A 23,798-nucleotide genomic window follows, 5' to 3' on the forward strand; every position below is an offset into this window, starting at 1 on the left:
GCAGATTAAGCAGTGGTTGCTTTAGAGCCTGTTAAACGCAGCCCTCGGCAACGTTAAAATGCCTGCATGAAGTTTTCGTGCAATGCGCCTAATAGTGTGATTTTAAGACAGGCAAATGAGACAGAAGGAATGTTTGTGCAAGGTTTGCCAAGCCGTCTGATGCTGTGCTCGTTTAAGTTCAGCCTGTAGGTGAAAGGGATTCTTTACAATATCAGGACTTTGAGAACAGAGCTTTGTTTTGTTGGCTTTAAGCAGCTCCCGTTTGGCACTTTGTCCGAAAGCATCCTTGCCTTCGTTTCACATCAAAACGATCAGTGTACGTCTCAGTCATCCCATGGGCCTGTGCTCAGTGTTAAAAGCTGCCCCAAATTATTTTTGCGCCAAGTGGAACCCATGCTCCTCCGCTCCCCTCCCCACGCCAGCTCCTTCATGTGGTTTCTCAGGACTTTCCCTGGCGCGAACACACAACCCCGGGGCTTTGCAAGATCACCTATCAGGGACAGACAAGTCTGCAGTTGCATGGATGAAAAAAAAAAAGCTTTATTAAATGTGTACAGAGTGCACGTTAGCACCTGCGCAAAAATCAGGGTAAATCAGGGCGCAGAAGCAGCCGGGTGAAGCTGCCTGCGGCACAGCCCCAGCGAACAGAGCCTCGGCCAGGGCTTGGGTCAGCGGCCACGAGCCTGAGCCTGGGGCCGAGGGTCCCCAGCGCCGTTAGCGGGTGGTGAGGGCGACCTGCTCCCGGGAGGACACCACCTTCCCGTCCTGCACCTCCTCCACGATCGTGCGGACCTGGCGGGAGGACGTCATCCCTGCACAAGGGAAGAGGGAGAAAGTTATTCGGCGGGCAGGGAGGGGAGAGATCTCCTACCAGGGGCTCGGGTGCTGCACGAGGACGATGTGGGAAATCCCACGGGGTGCCAGCCAGCACGGCTTGGAACAGCTCCGTAGGGCTGGAGGAGGGAAGAGCCAGGCTGCTGAGCAGGCTCGGGAAGGCAAAGGGCCCACTCCCTAAATTCCTGGTGCGGTTTGGTCCTGCAGGTCTGCCCCCAGGTGCAGCGCTGGCTGCTCGGTCACAGGGCTCATTTAGGCCGAATCATTCCTGCGATAAAGGCATGCGAGGCATTTCCCTTCCTGACAGCTTTTTCCTGTGGTTACTCGTTGTAAGATGCTCGCACGCCGTGTCCTGGCTGCTGACACTGCCTCAGCCGGCGAGGCACACCTGAGGACTGCTCCTCAGCCAGGCTGGCAGCTGCTCTAGGAGCAAGCCCCAAAGCTGTGTGCATGGTGTGCGGGGCAAGGTGCGCTCTTACCGTCCCTGCCGGAGTGCGAGGACATCGCAGAGGAGTACTGGGAAGAGATGCTGCAAGAGAAGGAGAAAACAAAAGAGAAGTTAGGGACAAACTTTATTGCTTTGTGGGCTCTGTACTGAGGCAGGGGAGCAAAACAGAGAAATCTCATGGGGGCTGCAATAACATCTGCTGTGCTCGGTGTCTCCTGGAGGGAGAGGAACCATTGCCCCCTTCCAGATGGGACCAGTGCCTGCTGCAGCATCCCACTGCAGACAGAAGCCAGGGACAGAGCTATTGGGCTTCTGTGGCTGGCATGAACAGCAGCATGAGCCGTGAAAGCTGCAATCAGGGTGAGGCCCTGGCCAGCAAATTTTTCTGCCTACTGCCTGTCCCCTCTGACCCCGCTGCCCCAAGTGAAGCCCTTTACGCACTGGGCGTCCTCGCCCTCCAGGAGGCGGCGGTACGTGGCGATCTCCTGCTCCAGGCGGCACTTGACGTCCAGCAGGACCCTGTACTCGTGGTTCTGGCGCTCCATGTCGCAGCGCAGCTCGCCCAGCTGCTCCTCCACGCTGGTGATCAGCCCCTGCAGCTGGGCCAGCTGGGCGCCGTAGCGGTTCTCTGTGTCGGCCAAGGTGCCCTCCAGCGCCGCTTTCTGTGTGTAGAGGAGAAGGACGGGGTCAGAGGGGGACAAGGATGATGGGGAAAGGAGGGGACCAGCCAGGGGACCCCCTGCCCACAGGCAGCAGCCCCTCGTACCGTGCTGAGCTGGGACTGCAGGTCGATCTCCAGGCTCTGGATGGTGCGTCGCAGCTCCGTGATCTCCGTCTTGCCGCTCTGGAGCTGCTCCGTGTTGATGGCCACCTCGCGGTTCAGCTCCTCCGTCTGCAAGAAGGCCAAGCCGTGCCGTTACAGCCAGGTGAGGGGGCTCAGCCTCGGGCCCCACAGTTATGCAGGCAGGCAACAAGCTCACCTTGCTGAAGAACCACTGCTCGGCGTCCCTGCGGTTCTTCTCGGCCAGGCTCTCGTACTGCTCCCTCATGTCGGCCAGGATCTTGGTGAGGTCGATGCCAGGAGCAGCGTCCATCTCCACGCTGATCTCTCCACCCACCTGCCCACGCAGGGCGTTCATCTCCTGCAGGAAAAGAGACACATTGGAGTGGAACCATCATATTTTCACCGTGACAAATTTCACATCACTCCTGTTATTCACACCCAGCAGCTGAACCTCACAGACCTCCTGTCTTTAGGGATCACCGCCCTTCCCCATGTGCATTTGTGTGTCTCCTGACAGCCCTCATTGCAGACAGCCCTGCACGCTGCACCTGGCCCCCTTTCCATTGCACACAAGGTCCATTTTGTCAGCACCAGTTTGTGCCCGGCTCCGTGCTCACCTCCTCGTGGTTCTTCTTGAGGTAGGCCAGCTCCTCCTTCAGGTTCTCAATCTGCATCTCCAGGTCAGCTCTGGCCAGGGTCAGCTCATCCAGGACTCTGCGCAGGCCGTTGATGTCAGCCTCCACGCTCAGGCGCAGAGCCTGCTCCGTCTCAAACCTGCGGGCACACACTCACAGTTAATCCATGGAGCCCTGCTGATACAGATTTTTTCTTCTTGTTTTTTTTTCCCTAGTGTGTGCATTTCTGCCAAGCACCTTGCATGTGCATGCACAGCTCTCTACAGAGCAGGAATGTCAGGACAACGCTGTGTCCAGGAAGAGATGCACACACCCAAATGTCCCGCAGCCAGCAGTGAGCTGGTGGTGCGACTTCAGTTGCAGAAAGCAAAGAGAAGCCTTAAATGGGCTGGCTTTTCCCTCCCTCCTCCCAGGAGCTCCGTTAGGCATTGCACTTACTTGGTTCTGAAGTCATCAGCTGCCAGCCTGGCATTGTCAATCTGTAAGACGATGTTGGCATTTTCGACGGTAGCAGCAAGAATCTGGGAGGGAAAAAAAGAAAAAAAAGGAGTGAAAAGGTCATTCCGTAACTTGCATGTTGCTGTCAGAGTTCCTGTTCAGGACTGCAGCAGCACAGAACCGCCTGCCCTTGGGCTGGACTTCCACAGGGACTGCAGAGAGAGGCGGGATGCTGCAGCTCAATCCCTCCTTGGCACGAATTTGGTCTTGTGAAGGCGCCGGCACGCGCACGTGTCACAACCTGTTCCCTGCTGGAGCGGCATCTCCGGACACTCCCGCAGCTCTCAGAGTCCTGGCAGTGCCCTGGGCCACGTCTGGCAGCACCGAACGGCCCAGCCGAGAAGGGAGGTGAGGAAGGAGTGCCTTGTGCCCGGATTGCTTTCGTAATTGCACCCCGGGTGCAAATATTTGTTCTGGGATTCAGAAAATGATTGGCCATTTAATGAGCAGTAATTTCTGTAGCCACAAGCTAATGAAAAGCTCGCGCTGAGCTGTGATGCTTCGGGGGGTGTTTTAGCAGTAATCCAGGAGGGAATATTGAGCTCGCAATTTGGCAGCTGCAGGAGGAGGGAGGAAGGGGCTGCCTCGCCCTGGGCAGAGGCTTTCTGAGACCAGCAGTTCACTGCTCGCCTCCGCAGCTCTCCGTGCTGCAGGTCAGAGCGCGCCCGATGGGCTGCAATTTGAAGAGGAGCTTCGTGTGTCAAGGCAAGAGCCTTTCACCCCGTCGTGAAGCCAGGAGAAAGGGAAAAGAACTGAAAAGTTCTAGGTTGACCAGAGCCTGCCAGTGCCACTGCCCCTTTCCCTGGCGTTTGCCATCACAGGCAGGACAGATGCCCACCCGCACACCTCCGTCCCCTCCGGTGGAGCCTGGGCTGACCAAGGATGCTGTCACCTGGCGTAGACAGTGCTGAAGGACCATGCAGTCAGCTCCCAGTGAGTAATATGGGCAGAGCTGGTCGTGGAGAGGAACACGATGGCAGGGCAGGAGGGGAAGGACAGATTCAGGTCCTTTTGCCCAAGGACCTTTGCCTAAAATCAGCCAGGGGGCTGCTAGGAACAAAGGAACAAGCTGGGCCGTGATTTCCTGTGCTGTGTTTCAGCTCAGCTGAGTTCAGCACCTCTGAAGCCACCTCCTGCAACCCCTCTGCCCTGGCTCCTCCTGGTTTTTCACTTGAGCCTGTGCTTGCACCTCCCAAAGAAGAAGCATCCCATGGGGCAGTTCCTTCATTTTAAGCTCCTCTGCTCAGCCTCCTATCGGGCTGGAAACGATCTGATTTGTAGGATCTTCACCAGAACTGCTTGGCATCACAGCTTGCATATCATTCTTCAGGAGTGAACAGGCACAAGGAGATAACGTGTCCCTGCCTGCAGAATGCTCAGTCAGGAGCCTGGCAAAGGCAGCACACACTTGGGGCAGGAGCAGCATCGAGGAGAAGTGGGCAATGCCTGAGAACCGAGCCAGTGTCCGATACCCTCAGGCTCCAGCTTTCCTGCTCACCTTCCTCCCTGCACTGAAATACCCAACTGAAAGCACATCCTTGTGCCTCGTGGAGGACGTGGTCCGTAAACTGCTGCTAACAGGTTATGGCTATGATTTCCAAGCAAGGTATTTCTCTTTTCCCATCTCAGACCATTACCTGTCATCTGTTAATTCTTGTCCCTTTAGGTTTTAGGGACAGGCTCATCTTTAAAACAAGGGACTTTAGTGAGGACTTGGATAACCACAGCATCCTACCTTGCTCCTGAGCTCCTCGATGGTCCTGTAGTAGGGGCTGTAGTCCCGGTCGGGACCAGGTCCCTGCTTCTTGTACCACTCCCGGATCTTCACCTCCAGGTCGGTGTTGGCATCCTCCAGGGCACGCACCTTGTCCAGGTAGGCGGCCAGGCGGTCGTTGAGGTTCTGCATCGTCTCCTTCTCTCCGGCCGGGAGGATGCCATCGCCCCCTCCGAAGCCACCTCCGAAACCGCTTCCGAAGCCGGCCCCGAAGCCGCTTCCGAAGCCAGCCCCGTAGCTACCCCCGAAGGCAGCACCCAAGCCCCCTCCGACGCTGCTGCAGTAGCTGCCCCCATAGCCGCTGCCCAGCCCCGAGACGATGCGCGAGGAGACGGAGTAGCTGCTGGAGCCTCCGTGGACGCTGGGGGCTCTGTAGCCTCCTCCGCGCACGCAGGAAAGCCTGCTGGAGCCCCCCCCCAGGCCTCCCAGGCCCTTGAGGGAGGAAGAGGAGGAGTACTGCCTGACAGTGGTGGTGCTCATGGCGAGGGATCAGTGGAGCTGTGGCGCTGGAGAGGGACACCCGGCTCGGCAGCGCAGACAGCGAGAGTGAGCTTCCCCCGGGCTTGGAGCCCTTTATAGCCCGGGCAGGAGGCGTTGCCGGCGCTTTTTTTTTTTTTGTTGTTGCATTCCCGATGATTTTCATCACTCCTAAAATCTGAGCCAACTTCCAGAATCGTCATTTTTCCTTTGTTCTCTCATGCTTTTTGTCATATTTCACTCGAAACACCTTATCTCAAGAAGGGCGTTTTAAAACTTCTTCCGTTTCCAAGTAAATAGTCAGGTGTGATTCAAAGGAGGAGGCTCCTTGCTCAGGGCTACATTTTAATATTCCTTTGTGGTGTTAGCTCAGAATTCAGCCTGTGTTTGAGTGGATTAAGTCAACATCTCTTTTGCTGTGTCTGTTTGTCTCAGCTACCACCGTCCCCTGCTCACACTGCACAGCCCGGCTGCAGGACCACGACCAAGCAGGGAAGCCCAAAATCCATCCACATCTGTGAGCCCAGCGGTGCTGGAAGGAATTTGGCTGCCAGTCCTGGAAATGCAAGTCCTCCCTTTCATCCAGCATTGAAAAAGGAGTCAGTCCTTCAGGGCTCATTCAGTTCTGCCCTTCTGAGACCACCCAAGAGCGGAGGAATAAGGGCAGGCAGTAAGGAGGGGTTGTTCTCCCTGGTTCTTTGTGAACAAGCTTTGAAAACTGTTCAGAAAGGGCAGGGCATGGCTACTAGCTGCAATAGCTTAAAAATAATGGGATTCTCCAGGAAAAAAATGGAGAATTGCATCAAGCAAATGAAGGATGTTGGGAAAAGGGCTCCTGGTCACTGGGCACTGGGGAGCAAAGAGCTGGAAGCTGGCAGCACCGTGGTGAAGCAGCTAACGCTAACACTGCTTTTGGTGTGAACATCCCAATCAGTTGTGAGCGGGGAGGATGACTTCAGTGTGAGTCTGGAGCTCACAGCTCCCGTGTAAAGAGGGATTTGGGGGATCTTGGCTGCCCTGCAGAGCGAGGAGGCTCCAGAGACCCGTGTCCCATGCGTGGTCGAGCTCGGCTGTCGGTTCCCCGTGCTGAAACCGCAACCCTGAGTGTCACTCGCTAATCATGCAGGGTGTGGAAGAGCAGATATTTCTCATGTGTGCGCACGGTGAGCTGTTCGACTGTGTTCATCGACAGGCCCCAACAACCCCTTCCCAACAGCCAACTAATTCGTTAGATCACTTGCCAGGAACGGGGGGGAAAGAACTTGGAAATACGCAACGAAGGTACGGGCTAAGTAGCTTTGAATGGCACGACGCCCTCCCATCTGCGAAGGCAGCTGGGAGCGATACGGGGCTGGGACGTGCCCTTGGGATTCCACTCGCTGGCAGCTATGGGGAAGCACAGCGGCAGATGTGCCCGCTCGGAGGCAGATCTGCACAGCAGCCCACTGGCAGAGGAGGAGGAGACCCAAAAGCTCCTCCGTGTGCTCTCCGGATGGAGGGAGCCTTCGGTCTCTTGGCGGAGGCACCTTCTTGTGGTGTGAGCACCAGCAGCCGAGGCTTGGAGCCGCTTGACACCCGTGTTTTGTTCCTCTCCTCTTTGGATGCAGCACAAGGGAGGCAGGGGCCGGGAGCTCCGAGCCTGGCACTTTCTTCTCCAGCTCCATCCACAGCTTCACCTTGATAACATCAAGAGGCAGAGCTCACGGATCATCCCCGCTGAAAGGGGACCACCAGCGACACCAGCAAGTCCCTCTACAAGCCCAAACCCTCAGCCTGGACGCTGGTGAAGCCTTCAGGGCAGTCAGCCAGCAGCAGTAACCAGCTCCCCACAGCCCCTGTGTAGGATGCAAAACCATCACTGCGTTACGAGGCGGACAGCAAGTCCTTTCCTTACGTGAAATTGCCTTTTCTTTCATCCTTTGTTCTCTGTTGAACCGCTATAAGTGTCGTAAAAATACACGTCGCTCAAAGTGTCTAGGATACTTTGATAATACCGCCCAGCAGCAATTAAAATTAGGAGGTGTTAATTAAGGCTTAAAACAACAAATTAAAAATTCTAAGTCGTTACTTAGCATGACCTCCCATTGAACACAACCACTAATGACTACATATTGTTTGTTTCACCTTCTCTTTTAAATAAAAGGCCAACTATTAATAAATCAGGCTCCCGTGCACACTAGGAGCCTATTTCTTACACATTTCAAAATCAAAATGCCATTTCTATGGCATAACAGTCATTTCCTGGTAGCGTGTTGGTGTTTAAACATGCCGTTCTGTCTCCAGGAGGAAAATGGAGATAAAAATCTGGCTCCAAACATGTATTCAACACACAGACGTGGTAGACAGAAGTATTTGGACAAGAACACATCTGTGTTTTTTTAGTGGGCTTGTGAATAGCAAATTATCACACAGAAGTTCCCTAAAAGGAGTGGAAAACCCACCCCTTCGTATCTCTTCATGAAGTGGTCTCTTATGCCAGATTAATTCCCTGTATCCTGAGAAGTCAATCCGTCTCTCTGGAATAAAATCCCTCTTTCTGAAACCTGCCTCAAGCTGCCGCTGCCTGTCTGCATAAGCCACCACCTGCAGCTCCCTCCTCAACGGGTTTCTTAAGGTGAGGACTAATTGTCAGCGCTTTAGGCAGGAGAGAATCCACATCTGCTTTCCACACCTATCTTGCAATTTGCAGTAGCAGGCGTAATTAAAATAGGGGATTTTGTTAGCGAGCTGGTATTTATTGTTTTTACAGCAGCGTGGATGTGCCCGGGCTTTTCCAGGAGAAAAAACACAAAGCAAGGACGGATTCCAGAGAGGCTCCTTCAGCATCTCCACTCCGGGAGTTGCAGGGCAGGGGGCTCAGAGGAGCTGCGAGAGGTCCTGGTGGTCCCTGTGCTGCTCATGGGGAGACCTGGGGGTCCCTACGAGGTGACTTGGGGGGTCCGTCCCCTCCTTTCTCATCCATCTGAGCTCTGTGCCTGCCCGCATCCCGCATGGAGCCCTTGCGGGTGCAGCGGTCGCAAGGAGGGCAGAGCAGCAGCAGCTCCGCCTCGGGGCAGGATTTGTGCCGTGATTTACTCCTGGGCTGACCGCCACCAGTGTCAGTAGCAGCGGTGTTTGTTGCCTTCCTGCCCACAGCACTCCTTCCCCGGGATGTGTTCGTGTGTCCTTTGGTGGAATCCCAGTGGAAATGAGATCACCGGTTGTCAGCCACGAGCTTCCAAGCCAAAGCCACGTGTGCTGCAGCTCGGGAGATGCTGGGCGTGCTTTCAGCTGCCTCGCTCGGGTACCAGCGCCGTGCTGGAACCCCAGGGGGATGCAAGCTGCAGGGGGCACATGGAGCAGAGTGCCCTGAGATGGATGGGTTGGGTGCAGCCCACCCAAAAACAGGCTGGGCTGCACGGGGCTGCACCCAAAACCAGGCAGGAGCCAGCTCAGGGCTAGACCAGGCACCCCTGTGCCTTCCCACAGCAAGGGTGCACTGTGGGGACCCTTTCAATGTTTTGGGGATCAGGAATTCTGATTCTATCTTATATCTGCATACAATGCAGGCAGGTTTTCTGGAAAGGGGACTTAAAGCTGCGTGGCCAGCTCTGTTCTCACACACATCGAGCAGCACCTTTCTGAATCACCCCATTGATCTGAAAGGTGGATTTATGAAGTAATATGGCAGAACCCAGCCAAGAATGTGTCTGAACTGGCTTTCCAGGAACAGCTGGGCCGGCTGACGGCACCGAGATCTGCTGTGTCAGGAACACCGCTGACAGCCAGGAGTGCCAGAAGGACCTCCCCAAAGAGCTTCTGTCTCTGCTTGCAGAGCCCATGCCCACCACTTACTACCCCTTGTTCTCAGCACCCCTTAGCAGTGCCTTGAGAGCAAGAACTAAGCGAAGCTGTATTTCTAGAGGGGCAGCACCCCGTGCATCCCTAACCCATCCCCGGCCTCATTTCACCACGAAGTTTGTGTCTGGACTGCAGGACAACCAGGGCAAGGCCAGGAGCAGAGCTGCCTGCAGGGTCCTGGCTGCGTGTCCTGCTTTTTGTTCCCTTCCTTGCTTGGGCTCCCTGATCCAAAAGCTTCAGCTCTGCTGTCACTGCACGTGGCAGCACAGAAATTCACAGTGCCTCGGCTGTAAGCCGAAACCCCTCTCAAGTCTCACCTCCTGTGACCCTGTAACCTGCTCCTCTCCCAGTTCCTCTCTCCACCTCCACCCACAGCCAAGCAGCAAGGGCTCGGGTGCTCAGAAGCGTGGGTGTCTCACCCACCACCTGCAGACCAGCCATGAAGAACGCTGCTGCTTCCAGAGGAGCTTTGCCCTATAGGTATTGGGGCAGCCTGGCCCTACGGAGCAACGCCACCAGATGACACAAGACTCGGGTTTGCACGAATGCCAAAAGCTTTATTTGATTTCCAAGCACGGCGCTTAGAGAAAGGGTGAGGGACGCAGCGGTGGGATAAAAAGAGAAGCTGCTTTTCCGGAGCTGCGTAGCCGGAGCACACAAAGCTGGCATCTTCTCGCGCTTTGCTGCGGGAGGTTTGCAGGAAACCACGCCGCCGGCTCAGCGGGCAGCCTGGGTGATCTGCTCGCGGGAGGAAATCACCTTCCCGTCCTGCACTTCCTCGAAGATCGTGCGGATCTGGCGGGTAGTTACGGGAGCTACAGCGGAGAAAGAAGGAACCGTTAGTTATTTCAAGCACCTTATCATAAATTTCGTGGGTGGATTTGTTATTAGCAGCAGCTGCCTCAGAAATACGATTAAAAAACAGCATTTCTGCTCCTAAATACTTTAGTAGAGCTTCAGTCTACACCAATAGTCTTCTAAAACATGGTTTGGGTGTATCAGAAGAATTGTTCCTGTCAATTCACATTTGGAAAAAGCTAGTAGAGTGGTTATTTTATTATCTTGGTAAGTATGAGACTGTACTAAGACGGTGATAAGGATGTGACAGCTCGGTGTGATCAGTGCTGCAGAACTGAGGCGTTCTTACCTTCTTTCACAGGCTGCGAGATGTAGTGGGAGGACATGCTGCAGGCGGGGAAAAAGGAAATACGGTCAGAATGGGGAAAAGAGTGAGCGGTCTCTAGGACAACATCGGTATTTTAAACCCTGCCCTTTCTTCTTGTACCAGAACATAATTAAAATGCCTTCAGAAGACTACTTCATGTTAAGATTGAGAGGAAGAAAATGATCAGGAGGTTTGAGTGCCGGGGGGGTTTGGGCATTAAGGCAGCACCCTGCCCTGCTGCAATGAGCAGCGCTGGTACCTGCTCCTTCCCCAGGGCTGCTGCAGTGCTTTAATAACCCCCAGGCTGTTCTGCATGAGCAGGAGTGAAAACAAAGACCTGGTGGCATGCCACGGGTCAGGAAATGGGCTCACAGGACCCTCCAGAGAATATAAGCTGATCATTTTACATTTCCTTTGCTACCACCTGTCCCCTTCCAACCCGAGCGAAGCCCTTTACGCACTGGGCATCCTCGCCCTCCAGGAGGCGGCGGTACGTGGCGATCTCCTGCTCCAGGCGGCACTTGACGTCCAGCAGGACCCTGTACTCGTGGTTCTGGCGCTCCATGTCGCAGCGCAGCTCGCCCAGCTGCTCCTCCACGCTGGTGATCAGCCCCTGCAGCTGGGCCAGCTGGGCGCCGTAGCGGTTCTCTGTGTCGGCCAAGGTGCCCTCCAGCGCCGCTTTCTGTGTGTAGAGGAGAAGGACAGGGTCAGAGGGGGACAAGGATGATGGGGAAAGGAGGGGACCAGCCAGGGGACCCCCTGCCCACAGGCAGCAGCCCCTCGTACCGTGCTGAGCTGGGACTGCAGGTCGATCTCCAGGCTCTGGATGGTGCGTCGCAGCTCCGTGATCTCCGTCTTGCCGCTCTGGAGCTGCTCCGTGTTGATGGCCACCTCGCGGTTCAGCTCCTCCGTCTGCAAGAAGGCCAAGCCGTGCCGTTACAGCCAGGTGAGGGGGCTCAGCCTCGGGCCCCGTGTGCCCCATGGTGCCACGGGCAGGTGAACGAGCTCACCTTGCTGAAGAACCACTGCTCGGCGTCCCTGCGGTTCTTCTCGGCCAGGGTCTCGTACTGCTCCCTCATGTCGGTCAGGATCTTGGTGAGGTCGATGCCAGGAGCAGCGTCCATCTCCACGCTGATCTCTCCACCCACCTGCCCACGCAGGGCGTTCATCTCCTGCAGGAAAAGAGACACACGTCTTCATGGATCCACCAATCCATGCATAAGGATGTTCTTCTCAAGACAGCTTTTCAGAAAAGACGGCATCCTCCTGGACATACTTCTGGGGCAGGTAGCAACAGGGACCAAACTGGGAGCTATGCTCTGCTATCACAAATAAAATAACCCAAATTGTATCTTAAGAAATCTCCATTTGAGTTAAATCTGGCTTTTTTTCTGAGAATAAATCAGAGCTTGCAGCTGGCTTCGTTGCTCATGAGATTGGTCTGCCATGCCTGGAGCTGCTGGGATGTCAATAAACCTCTAACAGCCACGGTGGACATTACTGAAATATCAAGTGGTGACCGGGTTTTACCCCGGCACCAGAGTGGATGCTGTCATCCATAACGCATCATCTCTGCTCCCTTACCCGCAGGTCTCATCTTCCCCCCCAGCAAAGGAAATCCAGCATAGCCTAAGACTGGACCAGAGCTCGTATTTCTGGCCCCAGTCTGGAGACTTTTCTGAGCCCGGCTCCATGCTCACCTCCTCGTGGTTCTTCTTGAGGTAGGCCAGCTCCTCCTTCAGCGATTCAATCTGCATCTCCAGGTCAGCTCTGGCCAGGGTCAGCTCGTCCAGGACTCTGCGCAGGCCGTTGATATCAGCCTCCACGCTCAGGCGCAGAGCCTGCTCCGTCTCAAACCTGCAGGCACAGGAACACTGAGGAAGGACACAGGAGATCCTACCCTGCTGGGACAGAGCCCCTCAAATACTGCCCACGTCCTCCACACTGCTGGTGTTGTGTCAAAGCTGCGTGACCCCCGTGGTGCACACATGGTGAGTGCTCCTGAGTGAGGGGAGCACCTGAGAGCACGGTGCCCCCCTGAGTCCTTAATACTGCCTTCCCCCTGACATGGTGGGGCCTTATCACTGGGTTTGGGCATTGCTGAGCCAGTAATTAAAAGCATAGCAGAGGCTCAGTGCAAGCTGTCTGTGCCGGAGAGCTCACACCAGAGAGCAACAAGCAGCGGGCATACAGTAGTGAAGGTCTGGATGGAAGCAAGACAACCCCTAAGTGCCTACAAGATTTAGGTAATGAGCTGCTTTGGAAATGACACCTTCATTTTTAAGGCTTTGCCTCCAAGTTGCCTTTCTGGGTTTGGGGTGGTTTATTTTTCCCCTTGTTTCATCAAATATCTCTGCAGACTCCGTTCCTGTCTCCAGGAAATGTGGCTTACTTGGTCCTGAAGTCATCAGCTGTCAGCCTGGCGTTGTCAATCTGCAGCAGGAGGTTGGCGTTGTCAACTGTGGCCACCAGCACCTGGAGGATGGAGAATAAATAGAAAGCACAAAAGGATTGTCAGAAATGGCTGATCAGCGCACACGGGAGGTAGGAGGAACAGGACCAATTTGGGGGAAGTTTGGGATTTCCTGAGCTGAAGACTACACTGAGTCACAACAAGAAGTGAGGCACAGCTGAGACTGACAGCGTCTGATGTCCTCCCTTTCCTAAAACTCCGTGACCTCCGCTTCCAAAATTCCATCACTAAGGATTTCAAAAGGCAGCATGAAGTCACACGAGATGGGTGAGATCAGACAATAGCACTTGTTCCCATGCTCCAGGGCACGCGGTGATTATGCAAGGATCGGGAAGGAATTGCCGCTCTCCCATCCACGGCACCGTGCGCAGATGGACCAGCAGGTGCTCGTGGCTGGCAGCCCTTGTGCCGTTCGTGCTGGGATGGGTTTAATTTGTTGACTGCAGAAATGGAGCAAAGCACGGTGAGCAGGTGCCTGCAGCTTCTGGTTTTTATGTTACAAATAAAGGAGCAAATAACCCATGCTGGGAAGAGACTTGGGGCAGAGCCTGGGAGGACATCAGGTATGATGCCAAGGAGGCAGATTTGTACGGAAGCTGTAACAGAGAAGAACAAAGTCAATTTTTGAGCAATTCCCCCAAAAGGGGATGTTGGGAATCAAACCAGAACTGGGGGAAATCCTGCCTGGGTTGGTGGGTTTGCAGCAAGCCTGGCCCTGTGGCAGTGACTGCTGAAAGGAGGCAAAAAACTCCCTGCTGGCGAGTTCCATCTTTTTCTCCTTAGCGCCTAAATCACATCATTACAAGGAGCTGAAATAAGGGACAGTGTTCTGCACAGTCCTTGAGTGGATGTTTACAAATACCACGTGGTGTTTCATAGTCTGCAGGCACCTCCAACTTCCCCAAGTACGCATGTTAAATTCTCGGGAAATGCACATTATCAGTGCAGATCTGTCTCTAATTCTTCATTTGTGCACTTTTACCTCTGCTTCTTTCAGTGAAAACGGTCTTTGTTCCCACCTAGAAGGATGCAATCAAGACCTGACATTGAGAAATCTCCCAATTCCCAGCCTGGCACCCTGTGTGTGTATCTGAGGCACGCGGTTACCTAACTAATTAGAGGTAGCGGTGAGTGTTTCTGCTTCCTCTCTAATTACGAGATGTCCCACTGTGTTAACCACAGCATCCTACCTTGCTCCTGAGCTCCTCGATGGTCCTGTAGTAGGGGCTGTAGTCCCGGTCGGGACCAGGTCCCTGCTTCTTGTACCACTCCCGGATCTTCACCTCCAGGTCGGTGTTGGCATCCTCCAGGGCACGCACCTTGTCCAGGTAGGCGGCCAGGCGGTCGTTGAGGTTCTGCATCGTCTCCTTCTCTCCGGCTGGGAGGATGCCATCGCCCCCTCCGAAGCCACCTCCGAAACCGCTTCCGAAGCCGGCCCCGAAGCCGCTTCCAAAGCCGGCCCCGTAGCTACCCCCGAAGGCAGCACCCAAGCCCCCTCCGACGCTGCTGCAGTAGCTGCCCCCATAGCCGCTGCCCAGCCCCGAGACGATGCGCGAGGAGACGGAGTAGCTGCTGGAGCCTCCGTGGACGCTGGGGGCTCTGTAGCCTCCTCCGCGCACGCAGGAAAACCTGCTGGAGCCTCCCCCCAGCCCCCCGAGGGAGGAGGAGGAGGAGTACTGCCTGACAGTGGTGGTGCTCATGGCGAGGGGCAGTGGAGCTGTGGCGCTGGAGAGGGACACCCGGCTCGGCAGCGCAGACAGCGAGAGTGAGCTTCCCCCGGGCTTGGAGCCCTTTATAGCCCGGGCAGGAGGCGTTGCCGGCGTTTTTCGTCACCCCTGACACTCGTAGCCAAATTCCAGAATCATCATTTTTCTCTCCCCTGGTTTCTTGTCTTTTGTCACATCCCACCAGGATCACTGCAGCGCACACAGGAGCTGCTCTTTCCGCTTTCGTTCCCAGCACCCAGGCGTGATTCAGGACTGAAGGCTCCTTGCTCAGGGCTACGTTTTAGCATTTTGCTGTTGCACCTGAGAGCGGAGGTGTTCGCTCCAACTCCACCCCGCTGCTCCTTCATGAAGTAACAAGTGAATCCCCTGAGACATGCCGAGCTGCCCACAAGTGTCTTTTACCCTGAAAATCTAAAAATCTATTTATTTGCTTTTTAAAAGAGTCAAAAGTCAACGAAAGCTGCTGACTTAAGAGCTCTGAGCATCCATAATCTTTATATTGGGCTGATCCAAAGCCAGATGGAAATGTTCCACCCAGGACCTCTATCCCGGGACAAGCACAGACCTGGCAGTGTTTGAGCACTGATACTGCGCTTGGCAGAAATCCTGGAGTTCAAAACAGAAGAAACTCCATTAATTTCTGCTTATGTACTGGTTCAGGGTGAATCTCTGCAGAGATTGGAAAGTCCCCTTAACGGTGGTGTTTCAGCCTCTTTAAACTGCAGGTGCCTGACGCTTCCCACTTGCACCTGGGCAGTGGGGTCGAGCCTCCGACAGCTCCTGCACTGCTCCATCGCCTTGCACAAACTGCACAGAAGCAGCCCCCGACTGCTGCAAGGTTTGTAGAAGCCAAGAGTTTCCGTGCCTCACTTTCTCCTATCTCATTGCTGAGGCAAGTTGTAATGTTTAGGTAGTCTAAATCAGATAAAAAGAATTGGAACTGCATCATGCACCCACTGCCAGGACACTTTACATACAATTTGGTGGGAAGAATAAGATCAGCCCTCAGCTACCCTTCTGCTTGGATGCAGATCTGCTTTTTCCTGCAAATCTGGAGCCACAGGACAGTGACGCTAACTGAATTCAGCAGGACCAGTGTTGCCTGAGTGATGGGCAACACAAACAGCAGTGAGGAACAACACCAACTGCAAGGCAGAGGGTTTAAGCAGGAGAACCCGGAGGAGATGCGCAGAGGTGAGGTAATGCAGCCATCCCGATAGCCACACCTGCGCCGTGTTATTAAGGGATTGAGCCTTGTGATTACAGTAATGCAGCTGGACAGGTATTAGCGTGAAAAAGCAGCAGAGAACCAGGAAGGGAGACACTGCACTGTTTTATTCTTTGCTCGGAAAAAAAAAAAAAAATCCTTTTAGTGGTGTGGCGCCAGGTCTTGCAGTACACAGTGGAAAATCGCACGCCCAACCAGCTGGCCTGCCCGGCTCCAGAGTTGTCATTCACGGATAAGAGGAGTTATTCTTTCTTTTAACAGAGGTGCCTGTGAGGTAGCGAAAGAGTAAGAGGGATTAGGAAGCCTTTTGTGATTTCTCTCCTGTGGTGATCTCCTTCCTTCCCGGGCCCCCTCTGGCTGTTTTCTCGTTCTAAGCACTTAACTGATTCTGGAGTTGCTAAAACGTTCCCAGAGCCTCACCCTTGGTAATTCATAGTGCCTCCTTTCTTTCATCTGTTCCCTCAAGGACACAACAGCAACAACCCTGTTAGCTCTCAGGGACTTAGCAGAGAGTCCCTCTCGGTCCCCAGCAGCTTGCGGAGGGGTTTTAGGATTTTTCCGGGTAGCCCCCCTGGGAGCAGCGTAACCAGAAGCAAACCCCAGATCCTCCCAGCCCGAGGCTGTGGTCTCTGACAGCACCGCCTGGGAGCTGCCCTGCTTCACATTTGGGGTCTGGGCTCTTGGGACGCACACGTGCCACGTCTGGGGGAAAGGAGGGGACCGGGAGCACCCCGGCACCAAAAAAAAAAAGGCAGAGCACGTGGATGTGTGCGCTCAGCCTGCAGCACGGAGCCGTGCAATGCATCGAGGCTCCGAGCAGCGTTGGCTGCTGGCCAGCTTCCCTCCGAAGCGGGGGGTTTGGTGTTTCCCAACAGTCCCCGTGGCACAGCGTCGTGGGGGAGCTGCGTGAGAGCCATCCCTTGGCCACCCCTGCGCCGGGCTGCTCCAGGTGTGCTGGCTTCGCTCGTGTTCCAGCTCCCAGCGAACACCCTCCGGCTCCAGGCAGCTCCTGCCTTGGCCCCGAGCCCCTCGTGTCAGCCCAAATCTGTGCTCTCAGCTCCAGATCCCTGCTCGGGTCACCCCCCATGATTTAGGCCAAGTCAGCCTGGAGGTACAGCTGCCATACGGAGAGGCAAAACCCCACAGGGAGGAAATAGCAGGGTTTGGGGCTTTTATTCTGCACCATCCGAGTTCAGATGTTTAGCCCACGTTTAAGCTCTTTTATTACAGCTGGGAAGAGATCTGGACCTGGAGGTCATCCTGCAGAATCATCTTTTCTTGGTCTTTTTTGATCGACATTCTGGCAGCCCGCTGCTGCCCAGACCTCTGGCTGGGTGCCGCTCAGCAATCCCAAACTCAAATCCCAAACTTTGGGGGACCAAAACCAAGCTGCCCTTGTGCCAAGCCCTGCCAGCAGGGCACGGTGACGCAGCCAGAGCCGTGCCGGAGCCGCGTGCGGCACTGCAGCTATTTTGTGCTTCGGGAGGAATTCAGCCTCCCAGGCTCTCCTGAAACACTCGCCCACAACAAATTCCCTTGAGATAAAAATACATCATCGCGCTCAGGAGATGCTATCGGCGTCTGCTCCAGCGAGACGCACGTCGCAGATGTTATCTCGCCCTCAGGTGTGCTGCAGGGTGGGATGGAGAGCGGGACCACTTGGATTGCACGGGACGGAGGGGAAATTATCTGCTGGGGGTGGGCAAGCAGAAAGGCAGCGGTGAGGGTTGGTGTGAAAAGGCCCAGGGTCAGCAGTGTTGCAGTTGCCTCAAACAATAGCACATAATTGGGCTTTTAATGTAATGAATATGAGCTAATTAGGAGTCATCGGGTTTCCCCTGTGGGCCAGGTTCTCCCGAGTGCATCTCAGCAATTCAGAGCTCAGTAGAAACTCGCTGAAGGTCACAACCCTGAGAGCGATGTCTCCTGCAGGAAGGGACCGGCTGGCTGGGGCTGCGCTCCGTGACTCTGAACAACACCAAGATGGGTAACAAACGCAGCGAGGCGTGGAGTGAAATGTGCTGCCTTTGTTCCTATCTCGGCTGCTGATTCTTTATCAACTGCTAGGACGTGTCCTGACAGCCCCCACACATTATCTGCAAAAAAAAAAAAGAAGCCTTCTTAGATTTGTTACCATGAAAGGAAATTTGGAGATGTGCGCACAATGGAAATTCCCTCCTGGGCAGGTTGAGCCATGGGGCAGCGGGCACAGCCCGGGGGTGGGACCGGCTGGTCCCTAAGGTCCCAAACCACGCCGTGACCCCGCGGTTCTGTGACCCTGTGCTGTCCTTCTCCAAGCTGGGTCCCACCAGCGGGACCTCCAGGCCTTGCTGTGCCTTCAGGCAGCCTCCACCAGCAGCCAGGGGCAGTCCCATGGCACCACCGGGCTCTCAGATTTGTCCTCTTGGTGCGCATGGAAGCGAGCGATGCTGCCCCGTGCCGGCTGGTGTCCCGAGCTGTTAGCAGAGCACCAGCCCGCAGCGTGGGCCTGGCCCTGTTCCATTCGGTGCCTCGGTTCCCTGGCGAGCACCTCCCTGGAGCTCCGAGCCCAGCTCTGCCTGGTGCAGCGTGGCGTGGGCCGAGGAGATCCCACTCGGAAGCGATCCCCGGTGAATCAGCGCCGAGCACGCGGCCACCTCGTGCGCTGCTGCTTGGCTCAGCCAAGGGGACGGGTGGCACCGAGCAGTCATCTCGACTTTGCTCAGGGGGGACAGACCTGGCTGGTGCTGGGTGTGCTTGCAGCAGGCGTTTTGATCTCTTTCCCCTGGCCCTTTTGCAGTTTTACACCCTCGGGGCCACCCAGGCGCTGCGACCTCCCCTCGTGTCGCCAGCTCACCAAGCCGAAGTCTGGCTGAGCGCTTTTCTGCTGGCACCTTTCAGCCATGAGGTTTTAACCGTGAGGTTTTAGCCGTGAGGTTTTTAGCAATAAGGATGCTAAAGCAGTTTTGAACACAACCAGCCTCGTCTTCTAAGGCCTGCTCAGCCCTTCTGTCCCTGCCAGGGGGCGAGGACCCCCTCAGCTGTGAGCAGCTCGCCTCCCTCCGCGGCGACTCCCCGAGCCGGGACCGAAGGTGGGGAATCCCTGGTCCAGATCCCAGAACCCTGCCCCTGAACCCCTTTGAGGTGCCGTCAGAGCCATGCCCAGGGAGCCCTTTGGGTCTGGTTCTGGTCAAGGAGAGGCAGGCGGACAAAGCCATGCTCCAGACAAAGGAATGTTTCGTGTGTCTGAGGCAGAGCCAAACTCCCGAGGTCTCACAGGCTGTTTGGGCTCTATCTCCACAGCAAACTCCAACCTTCGGAGTTTCCCACATTATTTTTTTTTTCTTTCAGCATCTGTCTTCCAGATAAGCAAGCAGCTCCTGCGTTTCTTCACCTCTCGGCTCAGTGTGGCAACACCAGCCCGCCCCGTCTGCTCACTCCTCTCACCCCGGAGCGGGGCAGGGAGCCGGGCGCCTCCTTTCCCATGCTGACTGCAGGCAACGAGTGGCGGCTCCAGCTTTCATTCTTCGCCCGCACCCAGCACCCACGGTGACTCCGAGCCTCCCAGCCACGCAGGGTGAGGCCGAGCAGCCCCGAAACACCCGCAGAAGGGCAGCAATCGCCCTCCTCCAGCTCATTCCTTCCCCCTGCCCTGCGGCGCAGCCGCTTACACCCGGTGACCCAACGGGGATGTGATGGGGACCCCCCTCCAGGATTTTGTGCCCTCCTGGTCCCAAAGCTTGTCCTGACCCCTGTGCAGAGCCACTCCACGAGCATGGCCCCAATGATACCGGAGGATGGGTGCAAGCGATGCCCTGGCAGAGAGCAATTTTCTAGGGAAATCCCACTCCTGTGGTGGGGTCCTGGAGCTGGGCTGGGCCCCCTGGCTCTGGGAAGGGAAGGGAAGGGAAGGGAAGGGAAGGGAAGGGAAGGGAAGGGAAGGGAAGGGAAGGGAAGGGAAGGGAAGGGAAGGGAAGGGAAGGGAAGGGAAGGGAAGGGAAGGGAAGGGAAGGGAAGGGAAGGGAAGGGAAGGGAAGGGAAGGGAAGGGAAGGGAAGGGAAGGGAAGGGAAGGGGCTGCCCCAGCCCTGTTGCATTGGGGTGACACATGCCACTGCCCCCGGAGCAGTCCCTATAAGCTGCGCTGTCACTTCCCACGTGGTTGTAATGATTTGGCCGCTTGTTCATGCATACTTGGCGGGCGGTTTAATGAAGTCATTAATCAGGCTGAAGCAGCCCGTGCCCGAGAGGTGCCCGACCACAAACCTCCCCGGCAGCCCCACAGCCTCGTGGCCCCGACCTCGCAGCACTGCCGCTGCCCCTCGCCCTGGTGCCCCCGGTGCTGAGCTGCACAGCTCCACCCGGGAGCCCCGATGGTTTGGAGCCCCGATGGTTCAGAGCACTAATGATTTTCCGTAGGGGACTTCAAAGCGAGAAGACAAAGCCTCCTGTCAGCTGGCTGGCTGGCATCAGGCAATTACCTGCCCGCGCTTGGCACCGCGCTCTTGCCTGGAGCGCAGCTGATCCTCCTGATAGGCAGCAGTAATTACGGGCTGCATCCTCCCAAGCTGCTCTTTCCCCTGTTTTTTCTTCCTTTTTTTTTTTTTTTTTTAAACCCAAAGAACTGCGCTCGAGTAGTTACTGCAAGGAAGGGCAAATGTTTGTGATCCCCCCCCACCCTGCTCCGCACCGCGCAGCCCCTGGAGAGTCCTCGGCAGCCCCAGTGGTGGTGCCAGAAGCCGGGGGGAGGGGGCCAAAATGATATTGGGGGTACAGGGACATGAGTGGGGGGACGTGCTGGAGGTGCTCTGGGACTTTTCATGTCCTTCCATAGGGCTGTGCTATGCCTTGCAGGGACCCGCTGGGATCTGCCGAGCCCCGCATGGATCCATTGAGCTCCCCTGAGCCCTGCGGGGACCTCCAGGGACCCCCTGAGCCTTGCTGAGCCCCTCTGGGACCTGCTGCAGCCCAGCAGGGACCCACTGAGCCCTCCAAGGATCCTCAGGGACCTGCTGAGTCCCTCAGGGACCTCCCATGCTTACAGGAACCTCCCTAGGGCCACCTCCGGGACCCCCTGAGCCCCTCTGGGACCTCCCTAGGACCTCCTTTGGGACCCCCTGAGTCCCCCTGAACCCCTCTGGGACCCCCTTAGGGCGTCCTCCGGGACTCGCTGAGCACCCCTGGGACCCTCTGGGACCCCCTGAGCCCCCCTGGGACCCGCAGGGACCCCCCCAGCCGTGCGGGCGCTGCCGCAGGGCGCAATCGCTGCCCACGGGCGCCCTCCGCTGGCTGCGCTGCGGCGCAGCGGGGCCGGGAGAGGCTGCGGGGGGGGCACCCATGGGTGCTGGGGGTGCTGGGGTTGGCCGGGGCGGGGGCTGCAGGGGTCGCGCTGGGGGCGTGAAGGTGGGTGCTGTGGCGCACGGGAGTTTGCAGGGGTGCAGAGGGTGGTGCTGGTGTTGTGGGGGAGCAGCTGGGGGGTGCTGGGGGGGGCATTGGGGTGTTGGGGGGGTGTTGGGAGGGAATTGGGGTGTTGAGGGGGGTGCTGGGGAGGCATTGGGGTGTTTGGGGGGATTCTGGGGGAGCATTGGAGTGTTCAGGGGAGGTGCTGGAGAGGCATTGGGGGTTCATGGGGTTTTGGGGGGCGCACTGGGGTGTTGGGGGGGGTGCAGGGGGAGCAGGGCTGTACCGGGGGGGGGGTGCAGGGGGTGCTCCAGGGTGGGCACCAATTCCCTGTGTGCTCACTGAGAGCAGGGCCAGCTGCCAGCACCCTGCGGAGAGGGCACGGAGCACCACAGCACCGCAGGTTTTGGGCACCCCAGATGTCCCCGAAGCAGGGGCCCTGGGGGGCTCTGCACCCCCCACAGCCGGGCTCATCCCCGCTCCCCCAGCAGGCAGCAGCCCCCCAGCTGGTACCTGTGTCCTGCCCACATTGCTGGGCTCTTGCCCTGCCCGAGGAGGGGGAGAGGGGGAGCGTGCACACGTGTGAGGGGTGCACACGCGTGTGCAAGCATGTGCATGCGTGTCCGTAGCTGGTTCTGACTCATCACCACCGACAGCACCAGGTGCTGCTCAGCGTGCTGAGCTCTCGGGGTGTGATGTGGGCCCCCCCCGTGCTACCGTGGGCTTTCCATGGCTGCTGCCCCTGCCCTGGTGCAGCCCCCGGCCCCCCGCCTGTTACCACCCCCAGCAGCACGCAGAGACCTGGCAGCGGTGTGCAGGAGCTGTGCCCCTCGGGGCACCCTCAGCGTGCCCACCCTGAGCCCCCGCACCCAAAGTGCCCTGCCAGGGCCCCCAGGCAGCCTGGCCCCATGGCACAAGGCTCCCCCAGGCACTGCCAGCCCCATGCAATGGTCTCTCTGAGAGCCCCGCGGGGCCCTGCTCCCCACCAGCGGAGGCATTTTGGCACCCGCTGGCTCACAGCTGCCCAAAATGTGTCCGTGACCCCCTGGCAATGTGCTGAGGATGGTGCCTGCGGAGCTGGCTAAGGCAGGGGGACGCTTTAGGGGGCTGCTTGAGGGATGCACACCCCTGCACAGCCAGCCCTGTGCTGCAGAGCCAGGAGCAGCCTTTCCCCTGGGTCTGGTGAGACCCCTGGGACCGGGGTGCTGCGTGTCCAAACGTGGAGGAGGCTCAGTCCCCTGGGCGAGGACAGCGAGGGCGATTTGTGGGTGTTCAGCCAGCCCCGTGGGATGTGCAGGAGGCAGGACACGGGGCCCCCCCGTGCCTTCAGGAGCCCAGTGGGGTCCCCCCCAAGCACCCAGGCTCCGAGTGCCCCCATCCATGCCGTGCGCCCTCGGGTCCCCGTGAGTCACCTTGGGCGCGTTCCTGGGGCAGGAGGGGACAGGAGCTGCAGGGACAGGTCGGCTGCGTCAGCCCCCCGCTCGCTCCCACGCCTGGGGCTGGGGCGGCCCCGGCTCCAAGCTGTAACTTGCCTGGCGGTAATTACAGGGGACTTCAGAGGATTTGCATTCCTTCCAGGGCCACGCCTGGGAAACAACTTTCACCATCAGGCAGTTCCTGAGAAAGAGCTTTCCACCTGCATGGCCCAGCCCAGGCCGTACCCAGGGAGCTCTGCGGGCACAGGGGACGTGGGGGCTCTGGTGGCCCCATCTTGGGTTCATCCTGGGCACTGCGGGCAGCCCCCTGCCCTCTCCTGCTGCCCCAGGAGCTCCTGCAGGTGCTGGGGAAGGCTCGTTTCTGCCCTTCCCCTCCGCAGGGTGCAGAGCAGCTCAGTGCCCCGACACAGCCGGGCTCTGCACGTCCTTCCCCAGGGGCTCCGAGCCTGTGGGGTTTGGTGGCACAAAGCTGGGGGCATTGCACCAGTGTCCCCAAGAGATCGGAGCCTTGTGCGTGGCCAGGGCTGGGCTGGGTGGGACCTTTGGCCCTTGCCCTGCTTTGGCAGGGGATGGCTCCCCGGTGACTGTTGTGGATCCAGGCCTGAAGAAGGGGACAGGGTGACCTGAGGGGGACAGGGTGATCTGTGGGGGACGGGGTGACCTGGGGGGCCCAGGGGGCTGTGGGGCCATTCCTGCTCAGGGCACCAGTCTGCCAGTACCCAGCAGGGAGTTGGCATACCCCGAATCACAGACAGGGCTGGACCCGCCGAGCCCTTTCCGACACACGTCGTCCCTTCTGGGAGCTAAACCAGCAAGAAAGGACCCGAGTCCTTCCCGTCCCCTGCGCCTTGCCCTGTCCCCCATGACCCCAAGGATCCAGCACCATTGCACAGCCCTGGCTGGAGCTGCCAGCTCCCCAAAATTCAGCCATAACTGCGTTTCCCAAACAGTGCCAGGGACCCAGCGTTGAGGCCCCCGTGGGATCGCTGGGCCGTTGGCACCGCTGTCCTGGCCGGTGCGTGCCGCAGCACCATGCGCTGAGCACCGGGAGCTGCAGGAATGTGAGCTTCCCCCAGGAACACCGCGTGTCCAGAGCCAGTCC

The 23,798-nt window shown here is 57.4% G+C and overlaps 1 protein-coding gene across 3 annotated transcripts; it reads right to left on the minus strand.

Annotated features, from left to right (window-relative positions):
* Positions 1–515: 515 nt before the first annotated feature.
* On the minus strand, positions 516–14,827 carry LOC119714069 (keratin, type I cytoskeletal 14). 3 transcript variants are annotated; one of them, XM_072028814.1, is made up of 8 exons: positions 14,119–14,827; positions 12,848–12,930; positions 12,156–12,312; positions 11,466–11,627; positions 11,242–11,367; positions 10,917–11,137; positions 1,314–1,363; positions 516–812 (listed from the first exon to the last, which is right to left on the minus strand). In XM_072028814.1, exons 1-8 carry the CDS (start codon positions 14,626–14,628, stop codon positions 715–717), a joined length of 1,407 nt encoding a protein of 468 aa, XP_071884915.1. In that variant the 5' UTR covers positions 14,629–14,827; the 3' UTR covers positions 516–714. The 3 variants fall into 3 exon arrangements, with proteins under 3 accessions (XP_071884915.1, XP_038024661.2, XP_038024662.2); XM_038168733.2 differs by lacking the exons at positions 10,917–11,137; positions 11,242–11,367; positions 11,466–11,627; ... (1 more) ...; positions 12,848–12,930; positions 14,119–14,827 and adding exons at positions 1,724–1,944; positions 2,049–2,174; positions 2,263–2,424; ... (1 more) ...; positions 3,140–3,222; positions 4,935–5,532; XM_038168734.2 differs by lacking the exons at positions 516–812; positions 1,314–1,363 and adding exons at positions 9,827–10,105; positions 10,438–10,475 and having other exon boundaries at positions 14,119–14,824.
* Between the last annotated feature and the right edge of the window lie 8,971 nt (positions 14,828–23,798).

This window comes from Anas platyrhynchos, chromosome 28 (assembly GCF_047663525.1).
Source record: "Anas platyrhynchos isolate ZD024472 breed Pekin duck chromosome 28, IASCAAS_PekinDuck_T2T, whole genome shotgun sequence".
Taxonomy (NCBI): domain Eukaryota; kingdom Metazoa; phylum Chordata; class Aves; order Anseriformes; family Anatidae; genus Anas; species Anas platyrhynchos.

Excerpts from the sequence above, each read along its gene's own strand:
- LOC119714069 (XM_038168733.2), bottom strand. The coding sequence starts at position 5,453 with ATGAGCACCACCACTGTCAGGCAGTACTCCTCCTCTTCCTCCCTCAAG. Across the intron at positions 2,175-2,262 it reads AGCAGTGGTTCTTCAGCAAG|ACGGAGGAGCTGAACCGCGA; the intron begins GTGAGCTTGTTG and ends GCCTTCTTGCAG. Across the intron at positions 813-1,313 it reads CTCGCACTCCGGCAGGGACG|GGATGACGTCCTCCCGCCAG; the intron begins GTAAGAGCGCAC and ends TCCCTTGTGCAG.